The following is a 17396-nucleotide window of genomic DNA, read 5'->3' as shown; positions in this document are numbered from 1 at the left end:
AAATTGATGATACCTGCAAATCAAGAATTCATGTTCTAACCTCAGTACTTAACTAAGACGTGGCCTTGACTAAGCCAGTGGATGTCTTAACTTTTCTTAGTTAATAATATCTTAAAACAGAGTTTAGAAGTAGACTCTCTCATCATATTATATGTACTTTTTTAAAGATGTTATTTATTTTGAGATAGCAAGAGAGAGCAGGAACAGGGGAGCAGAGGGAGAGGGAGAAGCAGACTCCCCACTGAGCGGGGAGCCCAACGTGGGGCTCGATTCTAGGACCTGGGGATCATGACCTGAGCTGAAGGCAGACGCTTAACCCACTGAGCCACCCAGGCGCCTTCTATTATATGTATTTAATCAACAATTACAAGGCCCTTTGAAAATGCAGGTGTCATTTTTCTTTGTTGTTGGTTTTGAGAGATCACAGATAACCTTAACTTTCTTTAAGGATGGGTTTTACTCACAGCCAGCTAGACCAACAAGGGAAATGAAATGTGAAGATACACTTAACATTTGCCAACCTGTCACTTTAGGGCATTCTTCTAAAGGCTTTTTTGATAGGAAAAGATCGTTTGAGCACTTAAGATTAGAAATTTTAAGTAATCTTGGTTCACAGATATTTCTTTTAATAATGTATGTCCCTTTCCAGGAGTACATTTTGGGAGACTAGAGCTCACTCTAAGTCCTTAATTATTTGAAAATCTCTGTGCCAGTATTACATTTCAGGCAAGGCCACTTTTAGCCAAGTTTACTGAAAGTATTTCCAGTGTTACTTCCAGTGATTTCATCTGATTCCTTTTTATGCACTCTTGACACAGCCAAATTATATAGAGTATATAAAATAAAGTGCTGTCTGTAGAGTGGTGAGTGGTTTCGTGATTCCCTTCTGTTTTGAGTGGGTGGCTTCTCTCCACTCTATCTGTTACCCGTATCCTCAGCCATCACGAATGTTTTGTTTTCTCTTTTGCAGATGACACGATTGGTGCTGCCCGGTATGGTGGAAAGGTGAGTCACGAGCTCACACACAAACACTAGAGACACAGAGCTCATGATTATTTATAGGGAGAATCCTTTCTTTGTGAAATTCATTGAAGTGACTAATGAACCTGTCCTCCATGTCTTAGCAACAGAGTAATGTGCCTGGCAAGTCACATAGTGGAGCATGAATCATCCGGTGGTGGAGGCCTTTCCACTCGATTCCCTTTTTATTTCCCTCTCCAGGGTTGTGGTGGTTCCTTTAGATCAGGATTAAAAAGTCTGCCTGAGTCACCATCACCAACTCAATTGCCTGCTATTCTGAGGGGGCAAATAGAGTTCCTGGGGTATTCCTGGGAATGCCTTCTTAAAGCTATATGCTCTCAGAACTAAAATCAGTGGAGTTTCACAAAGCAAGACCCCATCTTCTAGTTGTTTAGTTCTTAATGGGTGAATGGATATATGAGGAACTTAGGCATGTTATATATAAAATGGTTGTAAGATGTCAGACCCACTCTTAGAGCAGAAACCCACACCGTGGAACCCCCTTTGTGTTCTGATTTGAGTTGGGTTCCACTAGGATATATGCTGGATGTCTTCATTTTCATTGAGAAATGTGTCGTAGAGTTTCTTCTTGAAATAGCATGAAGTGTAAAATTGTAATTAAGCTCTGTTTCTCCCTTGGAAAAGCCTGAATGATGTCTAGGCTTTCAAAAGAAACCTGTTGAAAAGATCTGGGCTTGCATCTTGAGCTAGCTTGATCGTTTGCTAAATTTAGGGCTTCACAGTCATCCTTCCTCTGCAAAACAGCTTTGAGTTTGGAAGAGATCCAAAGGAATCACAGCTTCGGAAAGGGCAGAGCCCAAAGACCCTACTTCTGTGAAGAAACCTCTATGACCAGCTTCGGGCAGGGTTGACAGCTAATGTTTATTGAGAACCTATTACGTGCCAAGTGTTGTATTGAGGACTTGATGTGTGCTAACTCATTTATCTTTGATAGCCTTCCACCATTGTAACGGAGGAGGAAACGAGGTTAGAAATCCATTTTGTTTGGCATCTACAGAGACTTGTGGAGAAACTGCTTCTTCGCAGTTTTTGTTTGTAATTCCATTTTATATGAAGTTTGGTATATTTCAGTTCCTTTAGTAAAATTTCCCTTTAAACCCTCAGACTGCTTCGTGTTGGTTGATAGTGGGAGTGTGCCCCTGATGGTCAGATATGGAAGTGAACAGACAGTGGTCTAACCAGACAGAACCCTAAGAGATTACAGAGAATTGGGGCTAACAGGGTAGAATCCAGGAGGGATGAAATTTTGGCCATCATCTTAATCCAGTTTTGATATCTGCCAGTGACTTGTACTAATTCAGGACAGTAAGTCCATCCATTAAAAACAAAATACTTATAAACCACAGAAATGTTGGAAAAGGAATTTTTAAGTGGTTGGTGAAAACCATATCGAAAGAGATGACAGTTGTGAAGTAATCTTGCAGATCATAATGGATTTAAATAGTCATGGAATGTTAGTACTTTAATTGAAACCAGCCCCCCCCTTTTGATAGAAAGTGAGTCCCAAAGAGATTGAGTGCCATGAAGCTTCATAATTAGTAAATGATACAGACATAGGGTGCCAGGAACTTCACTCCTATATTTAGAGACCTAGCAGCCATGATCTCAGTTCTAGCTGGAGCATTAGATAAAAACAATGCCAAGAAGAGGATCCATTCATTCAGCCGGCACTCACTGAGTAGAGTTTATCATGGGGTATACAGAAGATGAACTGGATCTTTGCCTTTAGGAAATCAAGTTGATTTTAAACTAAAGTTGAGAAATGATCTGGTGAAAAGCCATCATAGGCTATGGACTGAAACTGACACCATGAGGGTGATTGTGGCACTTGCTAAGAACTAGTAAGAAATATAAGTGGACTTTACGAATCCGTACTTTTGGTTAGGAAAGGGAACAGCGAAGTCCGCTCGAGTTAAGAGTTACTAGTTGTATTAATTAAGGTAAGCTAACTGCTCTAAGAGACCATCCCAAGATCTCTGTGGCTTAGCACTCTAAAGGTTGACCCTTTTCCTCCTGATGCACAGCCAGTGCGGGCCAGTGGTCAGGACTGTGCTATGCCCAGTCATTCAGGGATCTCAGGCCCCTTCCAGGTAGGGGCTGTTCTCCCCTTGGACCTCGCAACTCCCCGCTGCGTTTTCTGCATCCAGCTAGCAGGAGGGAAGAGAGAATAAGGATGATTTTATGGGAGGTGTCATGGGCCAGGCCTGGAAGTGGTATACATCACTTCTGCCAACAGCCCGTTGTCCAGAGCTCAGTCGCTACCACTAACTGCACAGGAGGCCAGAAATGTCGTTAGCTGTGTGCCCAAGAGGAGAGGAAACACTGTAACCGATCATCTGAAAGCCTTCTTCCTTACACATGATAAGTGATTTTATTATAGCCTGCCCTTTATACCGTCCTTAAATGGCATATTTTCTATGGTTGGTTTCCATAGGAGTCGTATTTCCATTGAGTCAAGCAGAGTCCTTTATAAAGATCCTTTGTTGTTGTTGTTGTTTTTCCCCTTTCACTGATTCTACCTCTGATGTATGAGATTTTCTAAACCCTCTAGAACGGTAGCCTAAAGCCAACTATCACTAAACAAGTATCTATAATTAAACTAAGGTATTATTGCCACAGAAGTTGAAAGTGCATAATTACATTATAGAGAAAACTTGCTCTTTCCACTTCTCTGGAATTATAAACATTGTGTACAGCTGGAGCCAGGAGGTGGTTGCCATAACAACCGTGGAAAAGCTAAAAATAGCCCCTTTCATACTGTATTGCTTAAGGTGGAATTATGACATGTTATGGTGTTTTAGGGCAGGCAGTTCTCTTTCATGTGGGAAATGTTTGCAAACTTCCTTCAGCAAAGCAGGATTTGTATAATGTATTTGGATTGCTGGTTCTAATTATATGTCTGACCACTCTGTTCCAGGATTCTTTTCTGACATAGAACTATGTTTGATACGTTTCTCAGTCTTCTTGAGAGTCTGTTAGAGAATTGTCTGTACCAATTTCAGTGTTATATTTAAGCTTAAAAAAAAAAAAGTAATGACCCTCCAGGAACCCACTTATGCACTCTCTGATAAGAAATGGAAATAGGAAAAATCATCATGGAGTGTTTTCTGCACAACCTCCCTTATCTGCCATCAAACTCTGTATACAGTTAGCTGCCCACATCGGAGTTGACCCTGTGTTCCAGTCCTTCACAGGAGCGCTTACACCTCCCCATCTCCCTCCCCGGCATCACGGGGCAGTGCTGAGGTTCCCGAGGAAGGCAGAAATCAGTGACTTATTCAAAGGAGACCTATCACTTCCTTTATGACAATAGTATTTTTACAGAGCTGTGACAAGGATACTGCAGCAGTCTGATGGAATAGCAAGGGCATTTATGGGAAAATAAAGGCCTGGCAATTTTTTTATCCAGGTGACAATTAAGGAAAGTGTCAGGATGGGGTTTCCACAGGTCTGAGGGAATTCTACCAGAAAGCATAGCTACAGGAAACTATAAATACCAGATACTGAATTTTATAGGGTTGGATGAGTTTAATGTTTGGCTTGTAAGAGGGCTAGTAATTGAAGAGAATATGTTTCTATGAAAAGGTGCTTCCTTATCAGCAGTAATGTCTTCTGCTTTGTTTTTGCAGTATTTTAGTTCTGGTAGATCCTCAATAATTTGTACCACTGAGACACCATGGTGTGGCTGTTAGCAAGTAAGCAGTGTGATGAATTAAGAATGTTCTATCACAGAAAATATTACTTGACTTGTTTATTTGGATATTTGTCATAACAGGCTGGGAAGTGTGCTGAAGTATGAGCAACATGAGTCTTCATTATGGAACTTCGGCAAATATTGTTAATGTACCTTCCAATCTTAGAATTATTCCCCAAGTCCCCGGAAAAATGAGAGATTAACTAAGGTTCGGTTTTATGTTTGTTTTCGTGTGCAATTAAGTGCAGCCCATTTTGTCCTTCTGCTTGATATAACAGCTGTCATGAGTCTGGCTCTGCCATGGAAACTGGTTTGACGTCACTAATTCCGCTTAGATGGAGGATTAGAGCCAGACAAAGTAGTTGATTTTAAAGACGAGTCCTTTGTGCCTCACAGTCCCAAATGTTCATTCCCATCTCTACATGAAGAATAGATACTGTATACAGTACAAGGATTAAGACAGTTCCACCAGCGTGTTGTTTATGATTCAGACAAAACTAAGTTGAATATTATTATCCTTGGAGAGAAAGAGAATTCTGTGCTGTTGTGTGTGTGGGAGTGGGAGAAAGGTTTTTGCTAGACAAATATGTGTGCTTTTTTTTTTTTGAGGTTTCAATATTTTATTCAAGTTTTACTTTAAGTGATGTTAATTACAGCATTTGAAGGGGAGGATCTAATTCCACACAAAATGGAAGACTCTAAAATGTACCCATTAAACGGCTAAAAAATAAACCAAGTGGCAAGACTAGAACAAGTCCAATTTAGATTCCGAGTGTTGTCACAATGTGATTACAGTCACAGAGACTCTTCCCAGCTCAGAGCTGGGACTTTTAGAAGCTATTTCATACTCTGGTGCAGGGGCAGAAAACCACAACATGAGAGGGAATTAAGTCCTGAATTAGTGGCTTCATCACATCCATCTTCTCTACCCCAAAATGGGACAAAAGAAACAGCTACCACAGCCTGCAGACTACTTTTGTTGTAAAAGAGGTGATGGACTGGGGTGGAAACAGGTCAGGAAAATCTGTCTAAAAAAGTCTCTTTCAGATGGGTTTATACACACCATCAGTGAGTCTCTCCTTCCTTCAGGTAGGAAACCCAGTTCAATTCTCAGGAAGTCATAATTTCATTCATGTACTCCATACCAATTAACAAAGTGCCTATAAATTATCAGCTTCCATTTGCAGCCATTTCTAGATAAAAAAGAAACCTGAACTCTCTGGAGGGGCCACCAAGCTCCCCCCAAGTCTACAGCTGAAAGAACTTTTCATGGACTTGGGTTTCTTCTGTACCTCTGAAAGGGTAACACCTTAAAGCTGAATCATCTTTAACCTGGAGGTCTAACATGATACTTAGCAATACTTGCATCCCAGACATACAACATGAAAAGGTACACTAAATTCTGAAGGTAGCTAAATTCTGAAGGTAGCTAGGCTCAAAATAGTTTAAAATTAAATGACTGTACAGTATTCATTTATGCCTGAAATTCCAGTCCTAGACCAAGCTTGTGGCCGCCAGCATTGACATTCTTGCCATCCAGCGGAGTGGATAGGGTCAGTTTGATACCTGGCTTTAGGGTCTGAGTGTATCCTAAACCTATCAGGCTGGAGTTGTTCACTTTAGCCGAGAAGCAGGCGTCAGGGTCGATCTGATACTTGGCTGCTATTCCAAAGCGAGTGTTACTGTTTCCTGCTGTCCAGGCCAGATTGACAGCGGTCTCTAACTTCTTGTTCACCTTTTGATAAATGGAGCCACCAAATTCTGTCCCATCGTTTACATTAGTGTGGAGCTGGAATTCGTCAGTCTTGTAGCCAACCGCAAAGTTGCTCTGGGTCCCTCGAGACTTTGCAGTCTCAAAATTCATCTGGTAGCCAGCCAGCCAGCCTTCATATTCCAGCACCACAGCACCCTGGACTGAAGGACCGGCAATGTCAAAATCCACGTCACAGCCCAGGTTGATGTGCTCCCGCTTATACCTTGTCTTGATTTTAGCATTTTTTTTCCCTGTGTTTGGTGAGAAGGATGAATCAAAGGTCAGCTTTAGTCCACGTGCAAGCTGATCTTCCACAGTGATCTCTGTGCCTAGTGTGTTGTCAGTGTTCCATTTCTCTGTACATGTCAGACCATATTCGGTCCATCTGTACTTGGTTTCCAGACTGCCCATCACTTTGGTGGTCTCAGTGTTGGCTGAACCTGAGCTCGTAAATTCCAGTCCATTCTCAGATTTTGTTTTCAAGTCAAGTTTTATTAAGCCAAATCCATAACCCTTGGTGAAGACATCCCTGGCAGATTAGCCAAGATCAGCATACGTGGGAGGCACAGCCATCTTCTGCTCAGGGGCGGTGGCGGCAGGCTCAGCGGCTGCTACCGCGCGGGCTGCAGCGAGAGGAACCAAATATGTGTGCTTCTTGTTGGCACAGAGTTTTTGTAGTACAGGTGTTTCTCTGTTGTCATTATGATACAATTATAAATGCTCTCCTTTTATTTCCTCAGGTCTAGTGCGTTCTTGCTTTAGACTTTGTTGGTCTTGGGTTTGTTTAATGTATTCTCGAGTACAAATACTTTGTTTGAATAACGTTCCCTCAAATTCTGACTTTTCACTAATTCCAACTAACTCTACCTCCTAGAAATTTGAATTGGGGTAGAATATTTGAGAAACAAAGATCTTAGTTGCCTCAAGGGGTAAACAATTAAAGGAGCATACCTGCATAATTGTGACATATTTGATTATTGGTCTATTATTTTTGAAAATGGGAAAGAAGTTTTTATTGTCTTTAAATAAATTTTCCTGTATTGAAATCATTGATTTGGTGAGTGAAGTTTTAAGAGTGAGTTTTGGTAAGATCAAGATTTCATTTTTAAAATGCATTTGATAACATTAAACTTTAATTTTAAAAGACTTTTAAAGTGCATTTCATTTGTGAGGAATGAAATTAAAAATGTTAAGATTTTTATTCAAGGGCACATGTAACCCCCTGCCAATCTGAGTACAATGGAGCACATAATCCTGCTGATAAAACCAGCAGCGATATATTACAGCTTCCGTGAAGAACATTATCATCTACAACTACTCTAAACTAGCTTTTTCTTCATTTGCTCCAAATGAGTGAGGCCATAGCAATTCCTGATTACACGAGAAGAGGTTAAAATAAAATGCTACCTAAAGCCACAAGAATACATAGGGCTCAGAAAGGGGGTGCAACTTGTCCAGATTTGGGGTTACTTCTCAGAAAGCATTCTGTGTTGCAGAAGATACCATAGCTCTCTTAGCTTTCATGTGATGGGATCTGCTCTGAGCTTAAACGTGACACCTTATAATATATCATAAATACACTTCTCTCTTTCTGTCTTTTACAGGTTTATTGAGATATATTTCACATACCATAAAATCCACCCATGTAAAGTGTACAATTTGGTGGTTTCCAGTGTGTTCACCAAGCTGTGCAACCATCCCCACAATCTAATTTGAGAACATTTTCAACACCCTAAAAAGATAGAGAAATTTTAAACATCATAAATTAATACTCTATTAAAAGTCTCCAGTAACAAAAGTAGCTTTTGTCCATTTTGATCAGAGGAGTTTCTCACAAATACAGATAAAATCAAAATCTTAGATATTCATTCCTAATTACTAGTTTTTGCCTTAGAGTGATTGGGTCCTAACTCCTGATAGACACCGTACTCCTTTACCAATATTTAAAAACAAAAGCCTTGGGCGCCTGGGTGGCTCAGTCGGTTGAGCGACTGCCTTCGGCTCAGGTCATGATCCTGGAGTCCCGGGATCGAGTCCCGCATCGGGCTCCCTGCTCAGCGGGGAGTCTGCTTCTCCCTCTGACCCTCTCCCCTCTCGTGCTCTCTATCTCTATCTCATTCTCTCTCTCAAATAAATAAATAAAATCTTTAAAAAAATAAAAAAAATAAAAAAATAAAAATAAAAACAAAAGCCTTTTCTGTCTCTGAGATACAAGCAAAACATACAAGAATGATATAATCAATGCATTGACTAAATATTTCCAACTTTCTTTAAAACCCCAATATAACATTTTTAAATTTGAGATTTGATTTTGATGACCCAAGATTTCACTGCTTAGAACGTGTGTATTACTAGTAAGGACTTGGGTTAAAAAATAATAACAAAAGACAACAACTTGTTTCCAGGGACACAGTAAGCTGAGGGTCCAGACTTCTGTTTGATAGTTGAAGTGGCATCTCGCCTAGAGGCTGACAGATGGACTGGGTTACCTTTGGGGATTATTTTTTTTCAGATTTATGTCTAAAATAACTTAGATTCCATTTAATCATGTTTCTTTTATTATTTTGCATAAAATGGATCTACATAGTCTTTTTAAAAAAATACTGAAAAAAAAAGGTCTTGGGGGAGGGTAAATTCAGAAAAAGAACAAGGGGAAGCTGAGTGGAAGGAAAGGAGCCTCACCTGGAGGACAGGAGGTAGGTAGGGTCGCTTGCAGTAGCTGAAGGGGACTGACACCCCACCCACTACCCTGAGAAGAATGGATTTGAGGAGGGAAGAGTTGGCTTTTAATTCTGTTGAAAATTCCTAAAACCCTAATTCCATACTTTGCCCACCTGTATATGCTTGCTGACAACTATTTATTTATCTTCCGCTCAGGTCATGATCCCGGAGTCCCGGGATCGAGTCCCTCATCGGGCTCCCTGCTCGGCGAGGAGCCTGCTTCTCCCTCTGACCCTCCCCCCCCCATGTACTCTCTCTCTCTCTCATTCTCGCTCTCTCAAATAAATAAATCTTTAAAAAATTTTTTTTTTCATTTTTTAGTAAAATGAGTAATTCCTGGTAACTTTCTGACTTCGGGCTTTCAGTAGTCTCCAGAAGTTACAGTAGAAATTGAGCTTGGCCTTTTGGCAAAGAATATGGTTTGATCTCCTATAGAGTCACAAAATTTTATAGTCAGCTCTTTGTTTTGTGACTGAACATCTACAACCTGGAGGAAGTAGGAGGGCAGAACATAACCATTCACGCATCGCCAGGAGGTTTTATTAAGTACCTGTTACGTGCTCAGGACTGTGCAGGGGATTTTGAGGAAAACTGTAAGACGAGGTGTACAGAAGCTTAGGGTTTTGTTGAGGGAGAAAAACATTTATACATATGCAATGATTAAATACTACAGCAAGGTAGTATGTGCTGGCAGGCCAAAATAAAGACATGCAAGGATTATGAGAGTATTTCTAAGACCGAGGATTCTTGGTGATGTGGCCAGAGAAGACCTCCGACAGGAGAGATCAGCTGGAGGAGACTGTAGCTCTGATCCAGTCATGCCCCACATTACTAAAACAGAAATGAGCTAATTGCAGTCAAGAGCTATTTTTAGTTGATTGAGTTATGCCTCATTCACTGACCAAGAGTATCATGTGCTGATGAAAGGTGAGGGGAGATGTGTGTGTTAGAAAAACAGCAATGTTCTTCTGTTTAAAATAATTCTATGTCGCGAACTGTAATTTACAAGCCGTTGTGTCTATGATTTCATTCTGTTTACTTGGTGCATTTTCCTTTCTAGATCTAAAGGGGCAATTCTGAACATTTCCTCTGCCAGTGGCATAGCCCCAGTTCCACTGTTGGCCATCTACTCTGCAACCAAGGTGAACACTTTTTTAGTAAATCATGTCAGAATAAGAATGACAAGAAATAGGCATAGAAGCTTCTTGGAGTTCTCTTGTTGGCTGTTTTCAAATGGACTGGGAAGGAAAGGAATGGGGCAGCAAGATCTCAGATCCACAGATGCTTTATTCTCCTAGTAGTCGACTGGTTTTAAAACTGATACAGGCATACCTCAGAGTTATTATAGGCTTGGTTCCAGACCCCCACAGTAGCGTGAATATCAACAATAAAGTAAATCAAATGAGTGGTTTGGTTTCCTGGTGTATATAAAAGTTATGTTTAACACTAGGGTTAACATGGGGCACCCGAGTGGCTCAGTCGTTAAGCGTCTGCCTTCGGCTCAGGTCATGATCCCAGGGTCCTGGGATCGAGCCCCACATTGGGCTCCCTGCTCGGCGGGGAGCCTGCTTCTCCCTCTCCCACTCCCCCTGCTTGTGTTCCTTCTCTCACTGTCTCTCTCTCTGTCAAATAAGTAAATAAAATCTTTTTAAAAAAAGATCTTTATTTTAAAAAAAAGATTTACACTAGGGTCAACGTAAAAATAAAAAGTTAATGTTCACACTATACTGTAGTCTACTAAGTGTGCAGTAGCATTATGTCTAGAAAAGCAATGTACCTATTTTAATTAAAAAATACTTTATTGCTTAAAAATGCTGTCATCTGAGCTTTCAACATGTGGTAATCACTGAACACAGATCACCATAACAAATATAATAACAAAAACTCGAAATATTACGAGAATTGCCAAAATATGACACAGAGACAAGAAGTGAGCATATGCTGTTGGAAAAATGGTGTCGATAGACTTGCTTGATGCAGGGCTGCCACAAACCTTCCATTTTGTAAAGAACACCATCTGTGTGAAGTGAGGTAAGGCAAAATGCAAGGAAACGAGGTATGCCTGATTTTGTGCTTTCCGTAGAGAGCTGGCCTAGGTCAGTCAGCTCTGTTGATCAGAACATGGTGTTAGTGATGGGGGATTTGGTTCATGAATGAGTCACCTTCATCCAGCAAAAGTTCCAACTCTGCAGAGCTAAGTGGAAGAATTTGCCGCCAGTCAGGACATAAATACACATAGTAGGTACAAGATAGCCGAGGTGAGAGTGTGAGTATTTTGCCACGTTATTCAGAATTCATTGGTATTTATTGTCACTCTAGAGTGAAGCAAGGATTTTCTAGAACTCTCTGTAAGATGTCATAATTCTATACAATATCACCATTCACCTCTTCACATTACTAGTAGGAAAAATTATTTAGAATACATTTCCTGCCGCCTGCAGGTCCATAGCGTCTTCTAATCCATTGTTGGAGGTATAGGATACATCTTTGAAATGAAAATGACCATTGAGATGCTGAAATTAAACAAGCTTTTAGGGAAAAATGGGCAAAATATAATAAGAACTTGTGATATGTCAGAGAAGGAAAAGAGCAAAATGCTTCCCTTCTTTTTCACCTGACTCTGTCCACTGGAAAAATGTGAACAGTGACAACTGTTTTGAAGAAGTGTGGCACCACGCCCACTGCTGCCATCTCCTTTCTTCCTGTATCTCTGAAATATACAGGAGGTAGGTTTAAAATGAACACCACGTTTCTTGAAGTGATTGTTGCACTCCAGCTTCTCACCCTGTTTTGCTCCATGGGCACAAAACTGTGATTAATTGGGACCCTAGTAGAGTTGTTATTGATACTTTGTATTTTAAGCCTGAGAGGGAGTCTATATTTGAAAAATGGTACATTATATTTTACAAATAGATTTAAAATTTTACTATCAGAAGAAGATGGGCTGTCACATTTATCCCTACACTTTTTGGATCTTGCCATCCCAAAGGACCAAGAGGATGTTTGCTCTTTTCTTTACAGACAACAAAATCCCTATAGAGGAGAGTTGAACAGAATTCATGTTGTGTTTCCATTTGAGTCGCAAGTGGGGAGGAGGACTGTATCTTTTGTTATATAATAAAACATTTCTTCTTGGAAAGTAATTTTCTGAAAAAAAGAAGATATAAGACTCTTTTCTGGTTAAGTCAGAATTTGGTCTGAAGATTATATTTGGTAAGAGAATAAAATTTAGTGGAAGATAAAAACAACTTGAGGTTTGTTTTTTTTTTTTAAAGATTTTATTTATTTATTTGAGAGAAAGAGAGAATGAGAGATAGAAAGCACGAGAGGGAAGAGGGTCAGAGGGAGAAGCGGGCTCCCTGCGGAGCAGGGAGCCCGATGCAGGACTCGATCCCGGGACTCCAGGATCATGACCTGAGCCGAAGGCAGTCGCTTAACCGACTGAGCCAGCCAGGCGCCCACACCTTGAGGTTTTGAGGTGTTTTTTTTTTTTTAAGGTCTCTTCTGCATTTGAAATAAGAAGAATGATTAGGAACTCCAGTGTTAAATGGTTAGTTTGTTATTTGTGTTGCCACGACTATAAATCAGACCAATTGATGTAATGTGTGTGTTTCCTTCTCACTCCCACCCCACCCCAGGCTTTTGTGGATTTCTTCTCTCAGTGCCTCCATGAGGAATATAAGAGCAAGGGCATCTTTGTGCAGGTGAGTGGGGTTTGTTTCAATTGCGTATCCCTGTTTTTGTGTGGTTTCCACAGCAACTGTTGCCGTCTTGGCAACGAACGAAAATCACATTCCTAAGGAAGTGAGTGAGTGTGACGTTAGCACACCATTAAAGACATGATTTCTTTCTCTTTTATGCACTTAAGTCTAGATTTAAAAAAATTATCCCCTAGAATTCTGAAGTAGGGTTACTTAAAGTAGGACTAAGTGCACGGTTTTATTTCTTACAGTTTTATTTTGAGAAAATTGGGACTATCAGTATCTCTTAGCTGCCAGATGTGTAAGGTATTCTGTGATCTGTTCCCAGAGCCACAGTGTCAGAACCACAAGGGCAGGCAGAGAGTGCGTAAAGCCCGCTCTTTCCAGAGCATGGAGGACTGCATGCACCAGGATGACTTAGGTGTGGTAGCGAGTTTTCGTTCATTTTTTTTTTAATTGTGGTAAAAATACATAACAGAAAACACCATTTAAATCACTTTGAAGTATTCAGGTCAGTGGCATTAAGTACACTCACATTGTTGTGCCACCGTCAGCACCATCCCTCTCCAGAACTTTCCCATCTTCCAAAACTGAAACACTGTGTTTATTAAGCAGTAACTCCTCACTTCCCCCTGTCCCAGCCCTGGACACCCTCCATCCTACTTTCTGTCTGTCTGAACCTGACTACTCGAGGGACCTCCTGTGGGTGGAATCCTACCGTCTCGGTCCTTTTGCATCTGGCTTATTGCACTTCGTGTGACATCTTCACGGTCCACCTATGTTGTAGCTTGTGTCACACTTCCCTTCTGCTTGAAGGCCGAATAGAATTCCATGGTATATACACACTGCGTTGTGTTTATTCATTCATCTGCTGTTAGGTGAAATTAGGTGAATAGTGCCACTGTGAACATGAGGTATATGCCTATCTTTTTGAGACCCTGCTTTCAGTTCTTTTGGATAGGTACCCAGAAGTGGAGTTGCTGGGTCAGGTGGCAATTTTATTTATATATATGTATATCTGAATTTTCTTTTTCTTTGAACTGCCTTACTTTTTTCCGTGATAGCTTACCTATTTTGTAGTCCCACAACAACATACCAGGGTTCCAACTTCTTCATATCCTTAACCAACACTTTTTATTTTGTTTTTTTGTTTTTAAATAATAGCTGTCCTAATGGGTAGGAAGTGGTCTGTCATTGGGGTTTTGATTTGCATCTCCCTCATGATTCATGATGCTAAACACCTTTTCAGCTGCTTACTGGCCATTTTATATCTTCTTTGGAGAAACGTCTATTCAAAACTTTCACCCTTTTTTATTTATTTTTTTTAAAGATTTTACTTATTTATTTGACAGAGACACAGCGAGAGAGGGAACACAAGCAGGGGGAGTGGGAGAGGGAGAAGCAGGCTTCCCGTGGAGCAGGGAACCCAATGCGGGGCTCGATCCCAGGACCCTGGGACCATGACCTGAGCCGAAGGCAGGCGCTTAACGACTGAGCCACCCAGGCGCCCCACTTTCACCCTTTTTTAATTGGGTTGTTAGCTCTTTATTGTTGAATTGTGGGAGTTCTTTATATATTCTGGATATTAGCCCTTTATCAGATATATGATTTGCAAATATTTTCTTCTACTCTGTGGGTTGCCTTTTCATTCTATGGATTGTGCCCTTTGATGCACCAAAGTTTTTAATTTCGATGTAGTCAGTTTATCTATTTTTCCTTTGGTTGCCTGTGCTTTTGGTGTCCTATGCAAGAAATCATTGCCAAATCTAAGGTCATGAAGCGCTCCCCCTGTTTTCTTTCAAGAGTTTTATAGTTTTAGCTTTTACATTTAGGCCTTTGATCCATTTTGACTTAATTTTTGTAGAGACCTATGTTTTTATTATGTAGCTAACAGACACAATGCTGTGAAAATACAATACCAAATATGAGAGGAAGCAAATGTAGGGATTTTTATGAGTGTCTGTCTCAAAGCAGCTCTTATTCAACACAAAGAAATAATGGCTCACAGCGTTTCCCTGCTTAGGCACATTTTTAACGATGTCTTAGGAGAAGTTGCAATGCGTACCCCTTTCCTACTACCACCCACGACCTGCCCCCACTTCTTCACATACCCTGTTGTTCATCATGGCTCTCATTATTGTGAGCCTAGTATTTCAAATTTTGCACCCTGAAGCCCCAGATGATCCGTCATCGTAATAGCTAATGTTTGAAGGGTTACTTTCCAGGCACAGTGCTAAGCACTTTATACATATCCGTTTATTTCGTTTTATGTTGTAATGGCCTCATAAGGTGGTGTGATTATCATCTTCTGTAAATTTATGGAAATCGGGGTTAGAGAGTTTAAGCCATTTGTCCATGTTGAACCAGGACTCAAATCTGAGGCCGTTTGGCACCAAAGCCTTTGTTTTTAATCACTGGGCTCCTAACTTGAGGCCTTTAGGACAGCGCTGAACACGTTGGTGCCGTCTGTGCTCAGGCAGTTACGGGCTCAGCTCCATTTCCTCCCTTGTATCTTTGGACAGTCGAGATGGCCCGAAGCGGTGTCTGGATCTAGCCTCTAACCCCTTATATCCTCTGAGTGGAGACTGTAGCTAAGTCACCCACAGAGAGAGAGAGTGGTAGGGAAGGGAAGGGTAGGGTCAATGTTTCCTCATCTTCCAGGGCCATCTTAGCGTCTGCTTCCTCGAAGCCCCCTCCTGAGGTCTCACCCATGTGGTCCTTAGATGTCGTAGCCCTTTGACGTTATTCTGATTTGCATCTTCCCATTAATACATAGGGTACACTGGGGAGGAAGACAGGGTTTTCGAGAATCCTGAATTTTACACTGAACTACCATACTCCCCCTTCTGTCCTTGACCCTGTCATTTTAATGCTAGTAGCTGAAATCTGCTGTGTAGAACTGGTATATTTTGGTGACAAGGAGACAGTAAAGCATTGACGGGATGTAAGGTATCACGTGCCACACAGTGTCGTGCCATTTCTGTTGTAATCAAGTTATTAATTTCATAATTTTTAAACACCTACTGAGATAAAGCAGGAATCTCACAGATCCATCAGTGAGTGACCTTCGGGCAGCATGGCCAGAAGCTGCAAGTGCTTGAATGACAAAAGGGAGTATTACACTCTGAGCACAGACGAGCAATTTCTGAAATTCTCTGAACAGACAAGACCGTCTCCTCTCTCATTCCCACAGCTTGTTTCCCTCAAAGATCTTTTCTCCATATTCTCTTCCTATTAGCCTGGCGTGACTAGAAACTACGACAAAAACATATTAGCAATTTGTTTTTTGGAATGTTTAACTTTGATAAACTTGTTTTTCCCCAATAATGAATTCTCAATTATGTAATTTCATTGATCATCGTCTTCCTTCAAATGAATTCATTCAAGGTTTAAATGTAGTGTGAATTTGGCAAAAAAATAAATAAGTAAAAGCTCACATGTTTGTGAAGGAAAGTACGGCTTATTTCTGTGTGAACTTATTTATTCCGTGTGAACACATCAGAATGCTGAAGTAGAATAGAATGTCATACTAGTTCTGACCAAAGGGACAGAAATATTTAGCTGGTCTAAATAAAGCTCAGAGTTAAAAATTATTGGTTTTTCTTTGGTGGTGGTTTATGTCTGCCCGTTTTTTGGGGGCCAAGAGTTATTTATTGGCAATTTTCTTTTCCACTCCATCCCCCATACTGTTTCCTGGGTGATCTTGCTAGAAGCCAAGTCAGGTATGTTGCTTTCCTTCATAGTCCTCCAGTGGCTGCCTGCGGTGTTTAGGATTGAATTCCAACTCCACAAGGCCATCGCCTCTCTTACCACCCCATCGTCCCTCCCTGCGTCAGGCCAGAGGGGCCTGTGGTGGCCAGGACATGCTCTGCCCTCACAGACTGGCTTCTAGGCTGGCACGCCTTTCCCCTCTGTTCCCCACTCCCCGTCTCCCCACCCCCTTCATGCCTGAGCCTATGACCCCTATCCGTCTTTCAAGGCTCAGGCCACACTTCACCTGCCCTGGGAAACCAAATCTCAGCCGCGTGATGTGCCTTTCCTTCTGCTCTCCTCTTTCTGGTTATATACCTCGGCCTGATAACTCTCTGGCTCCCCTGCTTCCCCCCACTGCAGTATATTCTTGAGATCTGGATTTTTTTTTAATCTTGTTTGTCTCTGTGTTGCTAGTGACACATGTAATTTGGGGCACACTAGGGACCTGCCTTTTGCTTGGTATCAGGGAAGACTCTGGTTATGCATGGCCACGCTTTGTGGTACACAGACATTCATTGTAAAGGCCCTTTGAGCTTCTTCTCTTGCTCCCATAGGCCTCTGGTCTTGAATTTTCAACCTCTGTATCTAGAGGGCTTCCAAGCTAATGCTGTGTTGCCACATTTCAGTTTCTTCTAATCCTTGGAAGGAAAGCTATCTTTTTAGGTCTCCCTCCATGTGAATGTATATCAGATTGCTCTTTGGGGAGAGAAGAGAGTATGTTTTTTGATTTTAG

The 17396-nt window shown here is 41.1% G+C and overlaps 1 protein-coding gene and 1 pseudogene across 1 annotated transcript in view; one reads left to right on the top strand and one right to left on the bottom strand.

The window, feature by feature from the left end:
- The window catches only part of HSD17B12 (hydroxysteroid 17-beta dehydrogenase 12), a 166734-nt gene that overhangs the window by 139002 nt on the left and 10336 nt on the right, over positions 1–17396 (top strand). Inside the window, exons 7-9 of the mRNA XM_028111182.2 lie at positions 971–1005; positions 10270–10351; positions 12848–12913. Coding sequence (XP_027966983.1) covers positions 971–1005; positions 10270–10351; positions 12848–12913 — 183 coding nt within the window. The remainder of the gene's footprint in view (positions 1–970; positions 1006–10269; positions 10352–12847; positions 12914–17396) is intronic.
- Positions 6154–7121, bottom strand: LOC114215275 (non-selective voltage-gated ion channel VDAC1 pseudogene; annotated as a pseudogene).

This window comes from Eumetopias jubatus, unplaced genomic scaffold (assembly GCF_037043125.1).
Source record: "Eumetopias jubatus isolate StellerSeaLion01/CBP00866 unplaced genomic scaffold, mEumJub1_p1.0 scaffold_13, whole genome shotgun sequence".
NCBI lineage: Eukaryota > Metazoa > Chordata > Mammalia > Carnivora > Otariidae > Eumetopias > Eumetopias jubatus.
Note: the sequence above shows the minus strand (reverse complement) of the source record. Positions and strands in the feature narration are given on the sequence as shown.